General features: G+C 42.6%; 1 protein-coding gene across 1 annotated transcript in view; it reads left to right on the forward strand.

Moving 5' to 3' along the window:
- Positions 1 to 23,001, forward strand: part of LOC139380472 (dachshund homolog 1-like) — a 310,374-nt gene that overhangs the window by 193,182 nt on the left and 94,191 nt on the right. The window contains exons 4-6 of the mRNA XM_071123163.1: positions 18,397 to 18,569; positions 18,977 to 19,178; positions 19,570 to 19,710. Of these exons, the coding sequence (XP_070979264.1) occupies positions 18,397 to 18,569; positions 18,977 to 19,178; positions 19,570 to 19,710 (516 nt within the window). The remainder of the gene's footprint in view (positions 1 to 18,396; positions 18,570 to 18,976; positions 19,179 to 19,569; positions 19,711 to 23,001) is intronic.

Consider the following 23,001-nt stretch of genomic DNA (forward strand, 5'->3'; position numbering starts at 1 on the left):
ATGGGAAAAAATGTCAGTCTCTCGATGTGCAAAACTGATAGAGACATACCCCAAGCGACTTACAGCTGTAATCGCAGCAAAAGGTGGCGCTACAAAGTATTAACTTAAGGGGGCTGAATCATTTTGCATGTCCAATTTTTCATTTTTTGATTTGTTAAAAAAGTTTGAAATATCCAATAAATGTCGTTCCACTTCATGATTGTGTCCCACTTGTTGTTGATTCTTCACAAAAAAATACAGTTTTATATCTTTATGTTTGAAGCCTGAAATGTGGCAAAAGGTCGCAAAGTTCAAGGGGGCCGAATACTTACGCAAGGCACTGTATATGCATATGTTGGCTTATGGCCACTTTTATAACTAACAGCTCACATATTTTTGGGACAATGATGCTTAGAGAGCATGATGCCATAAGAGAAGATCTTACATAAACAGGGGCCCCGGTGGTAGGAGAGATGATGAGGAGACATTGTACTCTCTTCCTGGGGTCGTCCACTGAATTTCGTAATGACCCGTCTGTGTTTGAGAAGATGGGGGGCCCTGTGTTTGTGCCTGTGTGTGCGTGTGGGCCGGGGCCCCTGAGAGGGCTGCATGAGGAGAAGACCACAGCTGTATGCGGCAAGCAACTAATTGGCCCTTATCTGGCTGTCCCATTCATCTTCATTTTTTACCAATTACTGAGCATTATCTGTGTTCTTAGTTGGCTATGGGACTTAATCCTTTTTGGTTAAGCTGCTGGTAACGGCTTGCCAAATTTCAAATGGGGAAGGAGAGCGGGAGGAGGAGAGAAACTTCCCATCACCCCACCCCCCTCAGAGGAAGGAATCAATAACAATGACATCACAAGAGAGAATTAGGCCAATATCCACTAATAATAAATATTTTGGATACATCTAAAATACAGTGACCCCCTTTCATATCATTACCAAGCCCTGCAATGCGAACAGCTGAGCAAAGAAAAGAGTCCCCTCATCCAGCTGGTCCTGGGGCTGAGTTCACAAACCTGTTCTACTAACACACTGAAGCCTCAGTCCCCTCATCCAGCTGGTCCTGGGGCTGAGTTCACAAACCTGTTCTACTAACACACTGAAGCCTCAGTCCCCTCATCCAGCTGGTCCTGGGGCTGAGTTCACAAACCTGTTCTACTAACACACTGAAGCCTCAGTCCCCTCATCCAGCTGGTCCTGGGGCTGAGTTCACAAACCTGTTCTACTAACACACTGAAGCCTCAGTCCCCTCATCCAGCTGGTCCTGGGGCTGAGTTCACAAACCTGTTCTACTAACACACTGAAGCCTCAGTCCCCTCATCCAGCTGGTCCTGGGGCTGAGTTCACTAACCTGTTCTACTAACACACTGAAGCCTCAGTCCCCTCATCCAGCTGGTCCTGGGGCTGAGTTCACTAACCTGTTCTACTAACACACTGAAGCCTCAGTCCCCTCATCCAGCTGGTCCTGGGGCTGAGTTCACTAACCTGTTCTACTAACACACTGAAGCCTCAGTCCCCTCATCCAGCTGGTCCTGGGGCTGAGTTCACTAACCTGTTCTACTAACACACTGAAGCCTCAGTCCCCTCATCCAGCTGGTCCTGGGGCTGAGTTCACTAACCTGTTCTACTAACACACTGAAGCTTCAGGACCAGAACATCCAATCAATCAGGATAAAACAAATTACAACACAATCAAAACAAACTACATTGCTTATTGAGAAACACAAGCACAAGCACAAAGCAAAATGCAGTGCTATCTGGCCCTAAATCGACAGTACACCGTGGCTAACTATTTGACCATGGTTACTGATCAAAACCTTAGAAAAACCTTGACAAAGTACAGGCTCAGTGAGCACAGCCTTGCCATTGAGAAGGTTAGACACAGTAAAACCTGGCTCCCTGTAGAGGAAAGGCTGTGCAACCACTGCACAACAGCAGAACCTGAGACGGAGCTGCATTTCCTGACAAAAATATAAAACAATTAGAGAGTGTCATTTTCCCAAATTTGAAACCCTTATTCAAGGTTTCAAAGACCTCTCTGATGAAGACAGGCTACCCGTCCTGTTGGGGGAGGACAGAGAGAGCTGTGGGTTGTCAGCGCACTACATTGCTGCCTGCCATAAGATGAGGGACAGTGTCAACCTGCTCATGTCCTCTACTGTATGCTTATTGTTATAGTTCAATGTATGGTTAATTTGACCCTTGGTTATTGTTGTTACTGTTGTCCCGTTGACAATTTTGAGTCTTATTATTTTCTTATTGTAAATATCCAAAGTAAGCTTTGGCAATATGTACATTGTTACTTCATGCAAATTGAATTGAGAGAGAGAGAATCAGCATTATAATTCAGGTCCTTGTTTGGAAACGCAGCGGCCTCATTGATTAAGCTTGCTCCGGTTGCTCTTGCCATTATTGACTTGTTCAAACCATGTTTTATCCTCATCAGTGGGTTTTGCCTTATCGGTTGTTGGCAGGTAGATGACAATTATTTTAAAAGACTTCATCAATTATTCAGGATGTATTCATTTTAGCGAGCTCCAAATGCTCCAAATGTTAACTGTGTGGGTGTGTATTTGTGTTTCTAGCAGTAGAGAATAGAATCAGGACACATTGTTTCTCCAGACAGTACACCAGTTAGCCCTTATTATCTGAGATGAATGCAAAGCTGGGTTTCTCTGGTAAACCCAGACTAGGTCACATGTCATTGAGTTAGAATATGTGTTCATTGTTGTAGCATGTACTCTGTCGTTTGTCTTTCTCTGTGTCCATACAAGTACTACAGAGGAACAATGATAAAACATTGGCATTACAATTCATATATTACAGGACGAATGTGAGTTGTCAAAGTCTAGTAGACAATACTGTGCATTAAATCACACATAATAATCCAAGAAAATAATCATAGATATGATATCAAAAGCATAGATCTCATTGAGAGAAACCTGGATAAATACATGTTGATTATAACATAATAATAAATACTGTAAATGAAATAGGTCCATCTGTATGCAGTGTGCAGTGCCTCCTGCTCTTTGATAGGGATCTGTTTGGTCACACTCTCTGCGCCAGCTGTCAGCCCGGCTCCACTGCTGCGATTTAATTAGTCTGTTTATGTCCTTTCTAATAATAAAGCTCTCAGGGTGGAAGGACACATCTAGCTAGCAGCTAGTGCCTGTCTTTATTAGCCACATTAGCCGGGTTGGCACTGGTGGTCTAAGATGTTAGCTGTGATAGCACGTGTAGCCTAGGATGTTAGCTGTGATAGCACGGGTAGCCTAGGATGTTAGCTGTGATAGCACGGGTAGCCTAGGATGTTGGCTGTGATAGCACGGGTAGCCTAGGATGTTAGCTGTGATAGCACGGGTAGCCTAGGATGTTGGCTGTGATAGCACGGGTAGCCTAGGATGTTAGCTGTGATAGCACGGGTAGCCTAGGATGTTGGCTGTGATAGCACGGGTAGCCTAGGATGTTAGCTTAGTTAATACTTGTAAACTGACTTTCTTAATTGTGCCTGAGTTGATAAATAAAGTTAGTTTGGTTAGTACTGCTGGCCTAGGATGTTAGCTTGATTAGCACTGTTGGCCTAGGATGTTAGCTTGGTTTGTACTACTGGCCTAGGATGTTAGCCTGGTAAGCAAGGTTGGTTCTAGGATGTTAGCCTTGTAAGCACTTGTGGCCTAGGATGTTAGCCTGGTTAGCAGTACTGTAGAAGGTTAGCTTAGTTTAGCATTGGCATCTTAGAACAATAGACTTTTAAACAGGCCAAGACGTGAACTCAGAGCATGTGCAGACCAACTGCCAAGTGTCTTCACTGACATTTTCAACCTCTCCCTGACCGAGTCTGTAATACCAAATGTTTCAAGCAGACCACCATAGTGCCTGTGCCCAAGAACACCAAGGTAACCTGCCTAAATGACTACCGACCCGTAGCACTCACGTCTGTAACCATTAAGTGCTTTGAAAGGCTGGTCATGGCTCACATCAACACCATCATCCCAGAAACTCTAGACCCACTTCAATTTGCATACCGCCCCAAAAGATCAACAGAAAGAGAGAGAGAGAGAGAGAGAGAGAGAGAGACCAATCCAGCTGTACAGCTCTGTTCAGCCTATAGATTATGTCTGTCTGCATATACTGTCGACTGAACAGAGCTATAGAGCAGGATTGGTCTCCCTCCCTCCCTCCCTCCCTCCCTCCCTCCCTCCCTCCCTCCCTCCCTCCCTCCCTCCCTCCCTCCTGGGCTTGAGTCCTCCCCATCTCTTTATTAGTGACTCAGGCCCAGGGGAGTCAGGTAACAGATAAAGCAGAAAGCGTCACACACATTTTTAATAGACATTTCAAAAGATAAACTTGATAATCTTTTTTTGGTCTTTTAATGAAGTCAAATGTCCTCATTCTAATTCCTCTTGCGTTTGGCTGTTAAGCATCTGCGTTAAACTGTGAATATGCGTGGTTGGGAAACTGCGTGGAGGGCTGATGTTCAATACAAACAAATGCAGACAAATGCAGAAATAGATTAGAAAAACAAGGATAATTGATTAATCATAATTCCCATAATGATCCACATCAAGTTCTATCATATCTTGTGTGGCAGTGGTGGTGTGGTATTATTATTAGAGCTGAAAGAGAGGAAGAGATGGAGACAGGGAAATAACGTGTGGGACAGAAACCTCATGTCATGCAAATATTTGTACAACTGTCTATTGTGGTTACCTCACCACAATAGGGTGAGGCTAAATGAAAACAACTGACTAGTCGACTTGTCAGCCCTCATCAACATTAGGGCTTCATTCTTCATTAATTGGAGTGATTAATTTGGAGGGCTTTGATGCAGCGGGTGATTCATGTGCCGGGCTGTCCCCTTTGTATCATCCACTGTCAGGTTGCATTTAGCAGGGATAGGGGCTGACCTTTGGGAGAGATCAAGGCAATTTGAAAAGACAGTGTCACTTGGTGTCAATGTAATACTGTGTAATAGATGACATTCCAACCTTTCACTGACAACAGGCCTTTGCAGGGTTTTGAGTAGTGTGAAATAATGTGGAATATTGTATTGAATATGCATGCATGAGGGCTGTGACGTTTGAATGTTGATGATGTCGATAGGGTCGTTTCACAACAGACAAAGCAACTAAGATGCAGGAGAGTCAGTGCAAGTGTCATTAGTTGTCCCCACTTTAAATCTTTGTCATATTTCTTCTTCTTCTTCTTGTTATTTGGAATGCTACTTCTCTTACAGTGTTTAAAACGTCATTCAAAAGTTAAAACTGGCAGAGTGATCAGGGCCATTGTGATTGGATAAACCTGTTTGATATATCGTACCAATCAAAAGTTTGGACAACTACTCATTCCAGGGTTTTTCTTTATTTCGACTAGTTTCTACATTGTAGAATAATAGTGAAGACATCACAACTATGAAATAACACATATGGAATCATGTAGTAACCAAAAAAAGTGTTAAACAAACATTTTAGATTATTCAAAGTAGCCACCCTTTGTCTTGATGACAGCTTTGCACACTCTTGGCGTTCTCTCTACCAGCTGCACCTTCAATGCTTTTCCAACAGTCTTGAAGGAGTTCCAACATATGCTGAGCTCTTGGCTGCTTTTCCTTCTCTCTGCGGTCCAACTCATCCCAAATCATCCTAATTTGGTTGAGGTCGGGGGATTGTGGAGGCCAGGTCATCTGATGCAGCACTCCATCACTCTCCTTGGTAAAATAGACCGTACACAGCCGCGAGGTGTGTTGGGTCATTTTCCTGTTGAAAAACAAATGATAGTCCCACTAAGCACAAACCAGATGGGATGGCGTATCGCTGCAGAATGCTGTGGTAGCCATGCGGGTTAAGTGCGCCTTGAATCCTAAATAAATCACAGACAGTGGCACCAGCAAAGAATAGAAATGACTGTTTGTTCACAGTGTGAAGGTTTAATTGAATAGAAATGCCTGTTTGTTCACTGTGTGAAGGTTGAATTGAATAGAAATGCCTGTTTGTTCACAGTGTGAAGGTTGAAGGTTGAACCCCCACACCATCACACCTCCTCCTTCCCAGTGGGAACCACACTTGCAGAGATTATCCATTCACCTACTCTGCGTCTGACGAAGACACAGTGGTTGGAACCAAAAATCTTCAATTTGGACTCATCAGACCAAAGGACAGATTCCCACCGGTCTAATGTCCATTGCTCGTGTTTCTTGGCCTAAGCAAGTCTCTTCTTCTTATTGGTGTCCTTTAGTAGTGATTTCTTTGCAGCAATTCGACCATGAAGGCCTGATTCACGCAGTCTCATCTGTGTACAGTTGATGTTGAGATTTGTCTGTTACTTGAAGTCTGTGAAGCATTTATTTGTGCTACAATCTGAGGTGCAGTTAACTCTAATTCATGTATCCACTGCAGCAGAGGTAACCCAGGGTCTTCCTTTCCTGTGGCGGTCCTCATGAGAGCCAGTTTCATCATAGCGCTTGATGGTTTTTGCGACTGCACTTGAAGAAACTTTCAAAGTTCCTGAAATCTTCCGGATTGACTGACCTACATCAAATCGAATGTATTTATATAGCCCTTCGTACATCAGCTGATATCTCAAAGTGTTGTACAGAAACCCAGCCTAGAACCCCAAACAGCAAGCAATGCAGGTCTTGAAGCACTTTGGCTAGGAAAAACTCCCTAGAAAGGCCAAAACCTAGTAAGAAACCTAGAGAGGAACCAGGCTATGAGGGGTGCCCAGTCCTCTTCTGGCTGTGCCGGGTGGAGATTATAACAGAACATGGCCAAGATGTTCAAATGTTCATAAATGACCAGCATGGTCAAATAATAGGTCTGGGACAGGTAGCACGTCCGGTGAACAGGTCAGGATTCCATAGCCGCAGGCAGAACAGTTGAAACTGGAGCAGCAGCACGGCCAGGTGGACTGGGGACAGCAAGGAGTCATCATGCCAGGTAGTCCTGAGGCATGGTCCTAAGGCTCATGTCCTCCGAGAAAGAAAGAGAGAAAGAGAGAATTAGAGAGAGCATACTTAAATTCACACAGGACACCGGATAAGACAGGAAAGGTACTCCAGATATAACAAACTGACCCTAGCCCCCCGACACATAAACTACTGCAGCATAAATACTGGAGGCTGAGACAGGAGGGGTCAGGAGACACTGTGGCCCCATCCGATGATACCCCCGGAAGGAAGGATATAACCCCACCCACTTTGCCAAAGCACAGCCCCCACACCACTAGAGGGATATCTTCAACCAGCGACTTACCATCCTGAGACAAGGCCCACAAAGATCTCCGCCACGGCACAACCCAAGGGGGGGCACTAATGTCTTAAAGTAATGATGGACTGTAATTTATCATTGCTTATTTGAGCTGTTCTTGCCATAAAAAGAACTTAGTCTTTTACCAAATAGGGCTTTCTTCTGTATACCACCCCTACCTTGTCACAACACAACTGTTTGGCTGAAACGCATTAAGAAGGAAAGAAATACCACAAGTATACTTTTTACAAGGCACACCTATTCATTGAAATGCATTCCAGGTGACTACCTCATGAAGCTGGTTGAGAGAATGGCAAGAGTGTGAAAAGCTGTCATCAAGGCAAAGGGTGGCTATTTTGAAGAATATCAAATATAAAATATTTTCTGATTTGTTTAACACTTTTTTGGTTACTACATGATTCCATATGTGTTATTTCATAGTTTTGATGTATTCACTATTAGGTGTGTCTAAACTTTTGTCTGGTACTGTAGTAGTCTATCAAAGTATTCAGACCAATTATTTTACTTCATTTAACATTGATGAGATGTAACCACTTTGCTTTAAATAGTAAAGTAATACTTTTAAACTTCATCCATCCGCTCAAAAATCATTTTCAAGAGCTAATGCAAGCCCCACAATGTCACTTCATGTAAAGTTACCGTCTAGTTTATTATCATCTTGCTGTGATTAACGTGACAGTGTGGATTCATCATGTTTATGTTGCATAATACATGGATGTATCCGAATAATTATGATGTCATGGTAGTGTTGGAATATGGACAATAATCATGACTATCCAACACTGTATTTTTATCATATAGGATGATATCATTGTGTCCTGTGGCTGGGCTTGTTGGAATCATAAAGGTTTGCATGTTGCATGCACGCTCAGTGCTCAATTATAGAATACATCCCCCCTGGATTTAAATACTTTCTATTTGTCAAATGTGATGCAGCGAGACACACTGTAGGGGGTATTGAACTATGGTACATCACACATTTGTTCCAACCAGACATCACCACATGTATAGCCACACATACACACTCACAAAGAGGAAGTAAGATAAAAAGAAATTCAGACAGAGAATTTCACAATTACTGGATGTTCTTCACACTGTGAACAAACAGGCATTTCTATTCAATTCAACCTTCACACTGTGAACAAACAGGCATTTCTATTCAATTCAACCTTCACACTGTGAACAAACAGGCATTTCTATTCAATTCAACCTTCACACTGTGAACAAACAGGCATTTCTATTCAATTCAACCTTCACACTGTGAACAAGCAGGCATTTCTATTCAATTCAATCTTCACACTGTGAACAAACAGGCATTTCTATTCAATTCAACCTTCACACTGTGAACAAACAGGCATTTCTATTCAATTCAACCTTCACACTGTGAACAAGCAGGCATTTCTATTCAATTCAACCTTCACACTGTGAACAAACAGGCATTTCTATTCAATTCAACCTTCACACTGTGAACAAACAGGCATTTCTATTCAATTCAACCTTCACACTGTGAACAAACAGGCATTTCTATTCAATTCAACCTTCACACTGTGAACAAGCAGGCATTTCTATTCAATTCAACCTTCACACTGTGAACAAGCAGGCATTTCTATTCAATTCAACCTTCACACTGTGAACAAACAGGCATTTCTATTCAATTCAACCTTCACACTGTGAACAAACAGGCATTTCTATTCAATTCAACCTTCACACTGTGAACAAGCAGGCATTTCTATTCAATTCAACCTTCACACTGTGAACAAACAGGCATTTCTATTCAATTCAACCTTCACACTGTGAACAAGCAGGCATTTCTATTCAATTCAACCTTCACACTGTGAACAAACAGGCATTTCTATTCAATTCAACCTTCACACTGTGAACAAGCAGGCATTTCTATTCAATTCAACCTTCACACTGTGAACAAACAGGCATTTCTATTCAATTCAACCTTCACACTGTGAACAAGCAGGCATTTCTATTCAATTCAACCTTCACACTGTGAACAAACAGGCATTTCTATTCAATTCAACCTTCACACTGTGAACAAACAGGCATTTCTATTCAATTCAACCTTCACACTGTGAACAAACAGGCATTTCTATTCAATTCAACCTTCACACTGTGAACAAGCAGGCATTTCTATTCAATTCAACCTTCACACTGTGAACAAACAGGCATTTCTATTCAATTCAACCTTCACACTGTGAACAAGCAGGCATTTCTATTCAATTCAACCTTCACACTGTGAACAAACAGGCATTTCTATTCAATTCAACCTTCACACTGTGAACAAACAGGCATTTCTATTCAATTCAACCTTCACACTGTAAACAAGCAGGCATTTCTATTCAATTCAACCTTCACACTGTGAACAAGCAGGCATTTCTATTCAATTCAACCTTCACACTGTGAACAAACAGGCATTTCTATTCAATTCAACCTTCACACTGTGAACAAACAGGCATTTCTATTCAATTCAACCTTCACACTGTAAACAAGCAGGCATTTCTATTCAATTCAACCTTCACACTGTGAACAAACAGGCATTTCTATTCAATTCAACCTTCACACTGTGAACAAACAGGCATTTCTATTCAATTGTGTGTTTCAATTCCTTTAACAAATATGTCGAGAGAAATCAGGTTTTTACTGTTAAGACACATTTCTAAAAACCTATAGACAGAAGGATTTAAGTTTAAGCTAATTTTAACATTACTGTTTACACATCACTCCGATTCAGATATCCATTAATTTAATACAAATATCAATAAAAATAATACACACTTCACCTAATTGTTTTTGTGATATTCACATAAGTGACATCACATCATCCAATGCATTGAAATCGTTAGCATTATGACAGATTGTCCACGTTTTCTCTGAAGGACCAATGGTTATGGATGGAGAGAACAGGCCGGAGCGAGTGAAGCTAATTTTATAATTGAAATAGATGATCTGAAGACCAGCACAATAAAACCAATCCCCAAATGGCACCCTATTCCCTATGAAACCGAAGGGCACAGGTCAAAAGTAGTTCACTACATAGGGAATAGGGTGCCATTTGTAACGAAGGTAATATGACGGCGGAGATTGATAGCGTTCATCAATATCTTCCATTTGGGAAGCATGAGTCAAACGGCTCGCCAAGTGACTGAAAGCAATCTTTTTAAAACAGGGAGAGGCCTTTTGCTAAGTATCACATGGACTTCATCTCTCTATCTGCTTGGGTTGTCACTGTCATCGAGAGGAGAGCTCTGTTGATTGGCCGGGGATATATTCCACCCTCAGTAGTAACAGCTACAGTAATGGGTTGTGTGTGGGTGTGCCTATGTTTGTGTCTGTGTGCGTGCACGCATGTGTTGGTGTGTGAGTGTCTGTATTTGTATGTGTGCATGCAACAGAAAGTGAAAATCAACCTTTCTTACTGGACAAGTTCAGGTAGTCGGTTTCAGTCGGTTTTCAATCGTTGGGTGCCCACTGAACATGACCCTGGTCAATAGAATCTCTATCCCTCAAGGTTTCAGTCGGTTTTCTATCGTTGGGTGCCCAATGAACATGAACCTGGTCTATAGAATCTCTATCCCTCAAGTTGTCTACTGCATTACATGGATGCTGCCATTGGTACTTTAGGGTCAACATTTAGTGTGGCTTGTTATTTTCAAACACATGTTTCAATTGGAAAATTAGAATTTGTGGAAGTATCTTGTGAGAAAGAGTGAGACCTTATGAAATACATATCATCATGTTTTTGTTCCTGACAAATGGAATGATCATCAAATCACAGATAGATACTGCACATATATTCCATGACAGAAGGATCTAAGCAGAATTGTACTTGTTTTACTTGCAGCTGCTTCTACACCTGCATTGTTTTCTCTTGGGGTTTTAGGCTGGGTTTTGTAGGAGCACTTTGTGACATCCACTGATGTATGAAGGACTTTTAAAATACATTTGATTTGTAAATAGTGTGATGTGGATTGAATCAATCAATCACATGTGAATGATTTGATTTGATTCTCCCAGATGGAGGGAGTTGATACTTTATTTCAAACACACTTCTGAAAGCGATATATCCGTGGAAAAGCGCTCTCTGCAGTTGATTGGATCCCAGTCTCAGTCATCTGGAGTAGGCGGCTGGCCGAAGCATTTTTATACACTTACAGGAGAAACAACATGGTCTGTCTCCCGGGTAATTCCTACCACATGCTAAACTGGATGTGTGTGTGCGTACGTGTGCATACCGGTCAAGGGGGAGGCAAGTCATTATGCTACCTCATCAAACCAAACATGTCTTCTTATCATTACGTTCTCTAACATTAAATGACATGACATTACATGACGTAAGTTGTCAAGTTTTCCCACGTGAAACATTTGAAAGTGTGTGTGTATCTCTTTAATCACGACATGGTAAACAAACCCACAGTTCTGTTTGTTGATGTGAATTAGCTGCTGATGTAGCCATTTGCTATGGAATTGGTGTGTGTGACTGTGTGTGTGCCTGTGAGTGTATGCGTGCTGTACTGTTTGGAGACATTTACACATAATTGTCTCAGTGTGTGTCTGCACATGTACGTTTACATGTTTACACCTCTTTGTTTGTGCAAGGAGCTTTCCACCGTCATGTGTGTAACCGAGTGTATATGTGAGAGGACGGAAGGTCGTACACACATGAGAGGCCCTGCCCCGCTACAAAGTTTCTCCCTGCTGGCGGTCACTGAGTCCGAGGGGCTAAAGGAGCTCCTTAAACACACACAAAAAAACATCTGGGTCAGATGGTTTAGGCTCTTTCTTCTTTAAAGTTGCTGCCCCTATCATCGCCAAGCCAATCTCTGACCTTTTTAAGCTGTCTCTCCTGTCTGGGGAGGTTCCCATTGCTTGGAAGGCAGCCACGGTGCATAATTTAATAAACTAAACTAAAGGCCTTTTTTCTATTTTGTCCTGTTTATCAAAAGTGTGGGAAAAACATCAATAATCAACTGACTGGCTTTCTTTATGTCTATAGTATTATCTCTGGTTTGCAATCTGGTTTCCACTCAGGTTATGGATGTGTCACTGCAACCTTAAAGGTCCTCAATGATGTCACCTTTGCCCTTGATTCTAAGCAATGTTGTTCTGCTATTTTTATTGACTTGGCCAAAGTTTTTGATACGGTAGACCATTCTGTTCTTGTGGGCCGTCTAAGGAGTATTGGTGTCTCTGAGGTGCTACCATGTTGTGCTGCTGCCATGTTGTGTTGCTACCATGTTGTTGTTATGTTGTGTTGCTACCATGTTGTTGTTATGTTGTGTTGCTACTGTATTGTTGTCATGTGTTGCTGCCTTACTATGCTGGTGTCTTAGGTCTCTCTTTATGAAGCGTTGTGGTGTCTCTCTTGTCTCTTATGTCCTATATGTCCAGGAGGCCTTTTGGTAGGACGGCATTGTAAATAAGAATTTGTTCTTAACTGACATGCCTAGTTAAATAAAGGTTACATTTTTTTTTAATAAAGGTATAGCACACGCAATCTTTAACAAAGCCTAGATGGTGTATTTACTTTCAACATTAAGTGTGTAAACACAAAAGGCTTAAAGGTACCCCTCAATGACACACGGTCTGTCTGTATGTCTGTCTCTGTCTGTCTCTGTCTGCCTGTCTGCCTGTCTGCCTGTCTGTCTGTCTGTCTGTGTCTTATTAGATTAATTAGTAGAATAGCATAGATTGTTTTGGAGTATGTGAGTACTGTATATTTATACACAGGAAGTAATTCTAGCAGTTTGATTAAAATGGTGCCATTTATATAATTCGACAGATCAGAAGAGAAACACGTCTCTGTACCATGAATGCAAAAAGAGACTTAACAACACAGTACAAATCAACCCTGTGTCTTTCCCAATCCAAATCAACCCTGTGTCTTTTCCAATCCAAATCAACCCTGTGTCTTTCCCAATCCAAATCAACCCTGTGTCTTTCCCAATCCAAATCAACCCTGTGTCTTTCCCAATCCAAATCAACCCTGTGTCTTTCCCAATCCAAATCAACCCTGTGTCTTTCCCAATACAAATCAACCCTGTGTCTTTCCCAATACAAATCAACCCTGTGTCTTTCCCAATCCAAATCAACCCTGTGTCTTTACCAATCCAAATCAACCCTGTGTCTTTCCCAATCCAAATCAACCCTGTGTCTTTCCCAATCCAAATCAACCCCGTGTCTTTACCAATCCAAATCAACCCTGTGTCTTTCCCAATCCAAATCAACCCTGTGTCTTTACCAATCCAAATCAACCCTGTGTCTTTCCCAATACAAATCAACCCTGTGTCTTTCCCAATCCAAATCAACCCTGTGTCTTTCCCAATCCAAATCAACCCTGTGTCTTTCCCAATCCAAATCAACCCTGTGTCTTTACCAATCCAAATCAACCCTGTGTCTTTCCCAATCCAAATCAACCCTGTGTCTTTACCAATCCAAATCAACCCTGTGTCTTTCCCAATACAAATCAACCCTGTGTCTTTACCAATCCAAATCAACCCTGTGTCTTTACCAATACAAATCAACCCTGTGTCTTTACCAATCCAAATCAACCCTGTGTCTTTACCAATCCAAATCAACCCTGTGTCTTTCCCAATACAAATCAACCCTGTGTCTTTCCCAATACAAATCAACCCTGTGTCTTTCCCAATACAAATCAACCCTGTGTCTTTCCCAATACAAATCAACCCTGTGTCTTTACCAATCCAAATCAACCCTGTGTCTTTCCCAATCCAAATCAACCCTGTGTCTTTCCCAATCCAAATCAACCCTGTGTCTTTCCTAATACAAATCAAAGGGACTGACCACATACGAATGAGCTTAAGTTTGACAACAGCATTTACCAATCCATTGTTCCGAAGCCCTGAGCCCCTTGCTAAAACTAAGACAGATAGGCTTGAAACAAGCCATTTAATTAGCTAGCGTACGGATCCCTCAGCTTTGGCTGCGGCATGCAACCAATTACGCATTCCACAGACGTCGACACGTTCCTACTTCACCAATGAGATAGAGAGAGAGAGGCCAGGAGAGATCCTCTCTAGCCCTTGCTGTCTCCTACAGTACATCTCATCCCCTTTTCCAGTTAAAAGAGGTAAATAGCAGAGTTAGACAGCTTCATTGGCCCTAGTGTCTGAGGAGGCCGCTCGGCCCCAGATAGCGCTGATTGTCGCTTAAATAGTGGAGCTTTTACCCGAGGCCCGGGCGCCGACCTCTGATCAATTACAGCTGACATTATTGTTTGTCGGGAGCCTTTTTCCTGGACAGAGGGAGTTAGAGAAAGACTCTGGCTGTGGCTGGAAATGTAATCTCTCTCTTTCCTTTCTCCTTCGCTCCACAAACAATAAATCATTCAGTTGAAGAGATAATAAAGTGACAAGTCGGAGCTGCTTTAAATTTTGTCAAGGGAAATCTAGCCACTCTGTAGCTAAAAGGAGACAGCACTGCTGGTTGGTACCTAGACAGAGGTCTGTTAGCTTTTTGGAAGGCTAGGTATACAGTCCGATATTTTTGGATGAATATGCTATTAATACCCAGAGGATGCCCTATTGTTGGAAAAGGGGGTTACAATAGCTGTCTCCATCAGGACTCCTGTTAACACACACACACACAAATGAACGTATGCACATGCACAAACACACACACACACACATATACTTGTGCACACATTTAGGCACAGTTACACACACACACCGCTAGAACACCAGCAGGATTAACGATAGAGGAGATTGCTTCGCTGCAGGTTAATGGCTCAGTCATTTTTATCATTGAAAAAGATTGCAATTATCGTCCTCTTTTTAATCATTTTAAACCCTTCATCAACTGATTTTGTATTAATACTTGAGCCTGCGTTTGGTTTTCCAGACCTACTCCATGTGTTTCTGTCTGACATAACACCTTTTTCACGGTGATCTTTCCAAAGGGTATTTGAATTCATTCCATTTATCCTCTATGATTTGGATCGTTGCTTATTCATGCGTGCTCTTCCGAAGTGCTGTATTACCCAACCTAATAGCTCGAGCTGTTTATCTGAGTATTAAGTGATTTGGAGTTTTAATGATGGTAGCTAAGTAGGAGTTCACCTTTGGAAGTCCCTAGGGCTTAGGCCTACTCCAGGTAAATTACTCCAAATGCTGTTGTTTTTGCCCTTCAATAGGAAAGCCACACATGGGAATTCAACTCGCATCAGTTGAACTACTGTACTGGGGAATGACAGTTCTGACAATTAAAACCTCACTTACTTAAATGTTGATCAAGTTAGATCTTTTTCACTTTGTCCAAAAACATGACTTGATTTGTTCATGTGGTAATGTTGGAGAATTATCACTAGAAATAAGACTTGTTGTAGGCGGTAGGAAAAGCAACAACAAAAAATCCACAAAAGTCTACACACACACACACACACACACACACACACACACACACACACACACACACTCGTTGGCCAAGCTAATTCTAACCCATTCCCTATAAATCCACCATGTAAGTACCTGGGAAAAATACCTGAATCACTTCCAAACCAAAGAGAGAAACAAGATGTCTGAAAAAACATCCACTCAAATAAACAAACCCTCAGCTATTTCCCAACAACACCTGCCATCTAAGACATTGAATCCAACCAATCCAAACGGCGCCCAGTGCCTTTCAGTCCCCAATGAAAGGACTGTATGAACTCATCTTGGCCTACAGCAGGTTCCCTTATAGTCAACTGAATGGGCCTTTATAGAGGAATCACCGCTTGAGGATGGTGGAATGTGACAGGGGGGCCAACACATAAGGTTAAGACCTCTAGGGTCGTCTACTGTATGCCCAGCCGTCTGCTTTTCAGAACAAGACATACCATAGGATCACAGCTGGCTAGCACAAGAGATCACTCAAGGATGTGTGTGTTTTAAGTGTATAGTTTCACGTTTGTATTTGTCGTATGTACGGGACACAATTGGTATACACCGTCCAAAGAAATGCTGACTTGCAGGTTCCTTCTCAGCCAGTGCATTTGAATGACAAAACATTAGTCTCGGGCTCTCTCGCTCCCCTTCTGTGCGAGTTGGTTTCCTTAAGATGTAGTCAGACGCAGTGTGTGTTTTCATGTCTGCATGTTCTTGCACATGCCTGCTTTGCATGTGTGTGTGCGCGCACTTGCCCATGCGTATCCCTCAAAGGCAGGATAGCACTCCCCTTTCTGGCCCTTGAGTACCTTTGAAAGGTAGAGACACACATAGTTGTCTCACTGTAAGTACGCCTGCCGCCAGGCCCACTGTGGTGCTGTTTTAATTGAGCCCAGGAGGTAATTGTTTCAGAGTTGCAACTCCAACGAGAATGGTGGCGGGACCTTTAGGTGCACCCTCGCCTTATGCCTTTAATCTCCCTTGCTTCTCCATGCTTGGGGATGCTCACCACTCGGGAATATGCCATCTTTCTTATGGAAATCAACATGATTCAGGAGGAACAGGACAACGGAGGGAAGGAGTACCTCCTTGCCTTTCATTTCACAGTGTCCTTGTCTTTTGAGGATTTCTTTGCGGTGTTGATCGCCTTGCCCCTTGTTGCCAACTGATGTTTTGTCACAAAAGCAGAGTTGTTTTGTGGATTAGCTTTCTGTGGTGGTGGTTCTAGTGGTGTTTGTTCTCTTCTTGTTCTTTAGACGTTTTACCTTGAGCCAAGTTGCTATAGAAAATCTACAGCGGGGCTTAGGCAGATTCAGTAGCTTCTGTGAGGCATTGAGATTTTTTTTTAAAGCACTTCAGTGGAAAACATCTGAGTGGCGAAGGAAGAAGACAAAATAATTCCCAGTCACTTTTGAGCCCACCAGGTTCAAAGCACTCCAAAAAGGAGGTGGGGGTGCTGAGAGCTGTGGTTTCGGGGACAGACACCTAGCTCTGACCTTCTGTGTGTGTTCATGTCCTTTGAAAGTTGTTCATTATACTGTATCATCTAAAGGCACAGTGGAGCGCCAGCCTACGCTGTTCCCAGTGGTTCCTTACATTTCTGTCCGACTAATGTCTTGACTTTGACCAATTAGAGTACTATTGCCGAACTGAAATGGAACAATTTGTTTTGTTGTTGTAAGATATCTGATCTTGTGATGAGGTAATGTAATACAGATTACAGAACGGAGGCGAAATGAACATTCCCTGTTGTTGTAAGAGTTAAAAATCAGACTTGCTTGAACTGTGGTGTAGCTTGTTCAGCGTGGAGCCGTTTTTCACAGTGATGTGTTTCCCAAGTGGCACCCTATTCACTACATAGTGCACTACTTTTGACCAGGGGTCCAAGAGTAGCACACGATAAAGGGAATGGGATGTCATTTGGGACACAGACTGAGATAATTCCTTATGTGTAAGTAGCAAGCGTTATTTCCATAACGTGGACCTTTTGTTCAACACAGAATCATTTACGTGTTTCTGTTTTACGACTGGGTAAAAACCTTTGGTTTTGTATTTGTTTTTTATTAAGGATCCCCAAGGCAGCAGCTACTCTTCCTGGGATCCAGCATCGTTAAGACAGTTATATACCATTTAAAACATTACATCTCATAACACTCTACCCAATACATTTAGTGTGGCTTTGAATTATTGTGTATATATAGATATCATCATTGCCATTTTCATTACAGTTATTGTAATGGTATCTATTATTAACATGTGTTTAACATGTACGTCTCTTATGTTAATATGGAATGATACCCCGTGAAGTGCTTGAGATGAGGTTTTAAAAATATTCTGTAAGGAAGGACCAGGTTTAATACATTCTGCTGATATTAATACAGTAAATTAGTGTGATGTTGTTTGATGATAATTATTTGATGTAGTTATTGAGAAGGCATGTCAGTATCATTATCAGGTTATGCCAGCATGGCCACCCAGCTCAGTAAATCTTAATTCAATTCAAACGGTTTAAAGTTACTTAGTTACTTTTTCTTATGGTCAAATAAAACTATTAACAGTCTAAAAATAGCAGGTATGTTTCTCTCAAAGGTAAATGATACCACATAACCATTACCAAGACAGGTTTTTACTGAACCCAGACCTTATTAGTTACCTCTGTCAAGTGACCCAAATGTACCAATCAGCGTCCTCCAATCGAAATGAACCAACCAATCATGGTTTCCATTAACCTATCACCTTTCTCCCCTGTTGTAGGTTTGGAACTGCCCTTCATGATGATGCCCCACCCCCTGATCCCTGTTAGCTTGCCCCCTGCTTCTGTTTCCATGGCAATGAGCCAGATGAACCACCTCAGCACCATCGCCAACATGGCCGCCGCCGCACAGCAGCAGAGCCTGCCCTGCAGAATGGTCACCTCAGTCATCAAAGTAAGCTGTAATAATAATAAAACTAAACTATAAAGTAAGACATAATATGACAGTGTTTCCCCAATCCTGATCCTTGAGAACCATAACTGTGTTAGTGCTAGGGCAAAATATATATATATATGTGCACCCCTATGGGTCCCCAGGACCAGGATTGGAAAACACTGTTATATTCCAACATGGAAGATGTGGCACAGCAACAGAGCCTGCCCTGCAGAATGGTCACCTCAGTCATCAAGGTAAAGTGGCAGAATACACACAAACTGTGTATAACAAACACAGTTTGTAACTTATAATGAACTTTTGACTGCGATGAAGGAGAGGGAAGCACTGTGGAAATGGCCAGTTGATTACACAGCATCTACTTTCATGGACCTCATTTGTCACTGATGTCCCTCTGTCGCTGACAGGAGCGTGTCCCAGACAGTCCCTCCCCCGCCCCTTCCTTAGAGGACGGCAGGAGGCCCGGCAGCCACCCATCGTCCCACCGCAGCAGCAGTGTCTCCAGCTCACCGGCCCGCACAGAGAGCTCCTCAGACAGGATACGTACGTCCCCCTATTCCCTCCCCATGCAACGAGTCAGACTGGCTAACTGCGTGTTCAGTTCCGCAAGTAAACAAACCCACTCTGCTAACCCACTCTTGTTGTTGTTGTACTGAACCGATAGATTTTAGAGTTGGAGTTTTGTAGAACTCTTCATTTCTGGGTGTGTAGGTTTTTTTTCCAGCCCAGTGGTTACACATCTAAATCAACTACTCAAGTTCTAGATTATTCATTTGATCAGTTCTATCAGGTATATTAGTGCTGGGCTGGAATAAAACCCTGCACACTATGGGTCCCTAGGACCAGGATTGAAGAACAGTTATTTTGAGTTGTCCACATGTTCAAAATTCAAAATGTGTTCGCTAGCTGTTCATTTCCCAAGACAGGGCATAGACTTGTGAACTCGAACAGACAAAAACATCTTCTAGCTCACCTGTACTACTCTCTCTCTCCTCTCCAGCCATACATCAGAATGGTCTTTCTATGAACCAAATGAACCAAGCTCTGCTGGGCCTCTCCCCCAGCATTTTGCCTGGGCCTAAAGAAGGAGACCTGGCCCACGACATGAGCCACGAAGCAAAGAGGATGCACATTCACAAAGGTAAGACGTGTCCTATTGCAAAACGTTAAAGAGCCACTGAACTTCCTGATTTGGCCTTGTTTTGACACTTTGTAATTAAGAAATGCTAGCGGCCATGACGGAAGCCAAACAAGAGTTGTCTTGGGGGTGTGGTTTGATGTGGATGTTTCTTGGCTGTGTCTTTCCCATTCAGTCACAACAAACAAGGGCGGTAGTGAGTACAGCGAGGTAAGCTAAGTTAGCTTTTCTATCGAGAAATGTTGAAGTTGAGGACTTCTCCCTTCCTGACTGACTCACCATTTTACGATTGTCTGCTAATACAGTTCTATGTGGAGGCCAAAGCCTGCACTGACCATGTGTTTAGCCAAGCTGACAGCTGCTAGCTAGCATAGCTTGGGATAGCTGCAGCTGGCTAGTCTATCTAGCTGATATTTCTCTGTCAAATCAGTTATGGCAAGGTAGCAAGAGCCCGTGTCTGGAATGTGCTTCATAAGAAACTCGTTCTACAACACATTTCTATGAAAGTAGTTGCACCTTACTTTCAAAGTTTCAGCACATCATGTAAAGACAGGTTGAATGCCCAGTCTTCTGGCTAGTTTTGTCTCGTCTCTCTTTATGTTCTCTGTTCGATCTTTCCCGGGTTGAAAACCTACTAATATCCCTACAGGTGTAGCCAAAACATTTGATGTTGTAAATATCATATCGATGTGCTTATGAAAACAGTATGCCCACACGTTCAAGTTTCAAGTGTTATTGTCACGTGCACAAGTACAGTGAAATGCCTTTCTGCAAGCTCTTTCCCAGCAATGGGTTCATCAATATCAGTAGTACACATATTATACTATGAAACAAAGTAAAGTGAAGTAGAAGAAAAATACATGAGAAATATAAATAAGAAGAACAAGCTATAAACAGGGCCTGTTCCAGGGTCAGTGCCAATTCCATTTGCAGGGATAGTGGAGTGGTAGGGGAAGATATGTAAAGGGACAAGCTGAATAGGCATCAGGATAAATGATAAACAGAGTAGTAGCAGCGTATATGATGATTGTATGTGAGTGTGTGTGTGTGTAGAGTCAGTATGAATGTGTGTGTTACCTGTGTGTGAGCAAATGAAGGTGTGTGTGTGTGTGTGTGTGTGTGTGTGTGTGTGTGTGTGTGTGTGTGTGTGTGTGTGTGTGTGTGAGAGAGTGTGTGTCAGTGAGAGTGTGTGTGAGTGCCAAAATAAAAAGGTCAATGCAGATAGTCTGTGTAGCCATTTTGTTAGCTATTTAGCAGTCATATGGCTTTGGGAAGCTGTTCAAGAACCTGTTGGTGTCAGACTTGTTGCTCCAGTAGAGAACAGTCTATGACTTGGGGAAGCTGTTCAGGAACCTGTTGGTGTCAGACTTGTTGCTCCAGTAGAAGACATTCTATGACTTGGGGAAGCTGTTCAGGAACCTGTTGGTGTCAGACTTGTTGCTCCAGTAGAGGACAGTCTATGACTTGGGGAAGCTGTTCAGGAACCTGTTGGTGTCAGACTTGTTGCTCCAGTAGAGGACAGTCTATGACTTGGGGAAGCTGTTCAGGAACCTGTTGGTGTCAGACTTGTTGCTCCAGTAGAGGACAGTCTATGACTTGGGGAAGCTGTTCAGGAACCTGTTGGTGTCAGACTTGTTGCTCCAGTAGAGAGCAGTCTATGGCTTGAGGAAGCTGTTCATGAACCTGTTGGTGTCAGACTTGTTGCTCCAGTAGAGAGCAGTCTATGGCTTGGGGAAGCTGTTCAGGAACCTGTTGGTGTCAGACTTGTTGCTCCAGTAGAGAACAGTCTATGGCTTGGGGAAGCTGTTCAGGAACCTGTTGGTGTCAGACTTATTGCTCCAGTAGAGAGCAGTCTATGGCTTGGGGAAGCTGTTCAGGAACCTGTTGGTGTCAGACTTGTTGCTCCAGTAGAGAACAGTCTATGGCTTGAGGAAGCTGTTCAGGAACCTGTTGGTGTCAGACTTGTTGCTCCAGTAGAGAACAGTCTATGGCTTGGGGAAGCTGTTCAGGAACCTGTTGGTGTCAGACTGGTTGCTCCAGTAGAGAACAGTCTATGGCTTGGGGAAGCTGTTCAGGAACCTGTTGGTGTCAGACTTGTTGCTCCAGTAGAGAACAGTCTATGACTTGGGGAAGCTGTTCAGGAACCTGTTGGTGTCAGACTTGTTGCTCCAGTAAAGAATAGTCTATGGCTTGAGGAAGCTGTTCAGGAACCTGTTGGTGTCAGACTTGTTGCTCAAAGACTCGTTGGACAAAGAGGATCTACTTTCACATTTAAATGTTCTTACTCTCCCTGCAGTATGTTCCTCAAGTCTGTTTTGACCTACAATAACAGAGAGAATAATAAGACAAGGGAGAGGGACAAAGAGGATCTACTTTCACATTTAAAATGTTCTTACTCTCCCTGCAGTCTGTTCCTCAAGTCTGTTTTGACCTACAATAACAGAGATAATAATAAGACAAGGGAGAGGGACAAAGAGGATCTACTTTCACATTTAAATGTTCTTACTCTCCCTACAGTCTGTTCCTCAAGTCTGTTTTGACCTAAAATAACAGAGAGAATAATAAGACAAGGGAGAGGGACAAAGCGGATCTACTTTCACATTTAAGTGTTCTTACTCTCCCTACAGTCTGTTCCTCAAGTCTGTTTTGACCTACAATAACAGAGAGAATAATAAGGCAAGGGAGAGCGACAAAGAGGATCTACTTTCACATTTAAAATGTTCTTACTCTCCCTGCAGTCTGTTCCTCAAGTCTGTTTTGACCTACAATAACAGAGATAATAATAAGACAAGGGAGAGGGACAAAGAGGATCTACTTTCACATTTAAATGTTCTTTCTCTCCCTACAGTCTGTTCCTCAAGTCTGTTTTGACCTACAATAACAGAGAGAATAATAAGGCAAGGGAGAGCGACAAAGAGGATCTACTTTCACATTTAAGTGGTCTTACTCGTTTCATTGCAGAGAAGTCCCTCTCAAAATTAACGGAAGACACTGGTAACAAAAAGATGTACAACATTAAGAAGAGCCCACAGAGTGGTAGTTCAACAGGAAAAAGGGTTGAGCAACACTGGCTTCAAATGTTTTCTTCAAAAGATTGTCACACTCATGCCGTACTTTGAATGCGCCAACTAGCACATGTTGCTTGTAAGAGGGCCACTCTTGCAGCACAGCAGCCTCTGGCACTTGCAAGAACTAGTTGAGAGGAGGGTCAGGTTCTCCACCTGGCCTCTCCCTCTCCTCCTCCTCTCCCTCTCCTCCTCCTCCTCCTCCTCCTCCTTCTCTAAACCGAGCCCA

This window comes from Oncorhynchus clarkii, chromosome 22, assembly GCF_045791955.1.
Source record: "Oncorhynchus clarkii lewisi isolate Uvic-CL-2024 chromosome 22, UVic_Ocla_1.0, whole genome shotgun sequence".
Taxonomy (NCBI): domain Eukaryota; kingdom Metazoa; phylum Chordata; class Actinopteri; order Salmoniformes; family Salmonidae; genus Oncorhynchus; species Oncorhynchus clarkii.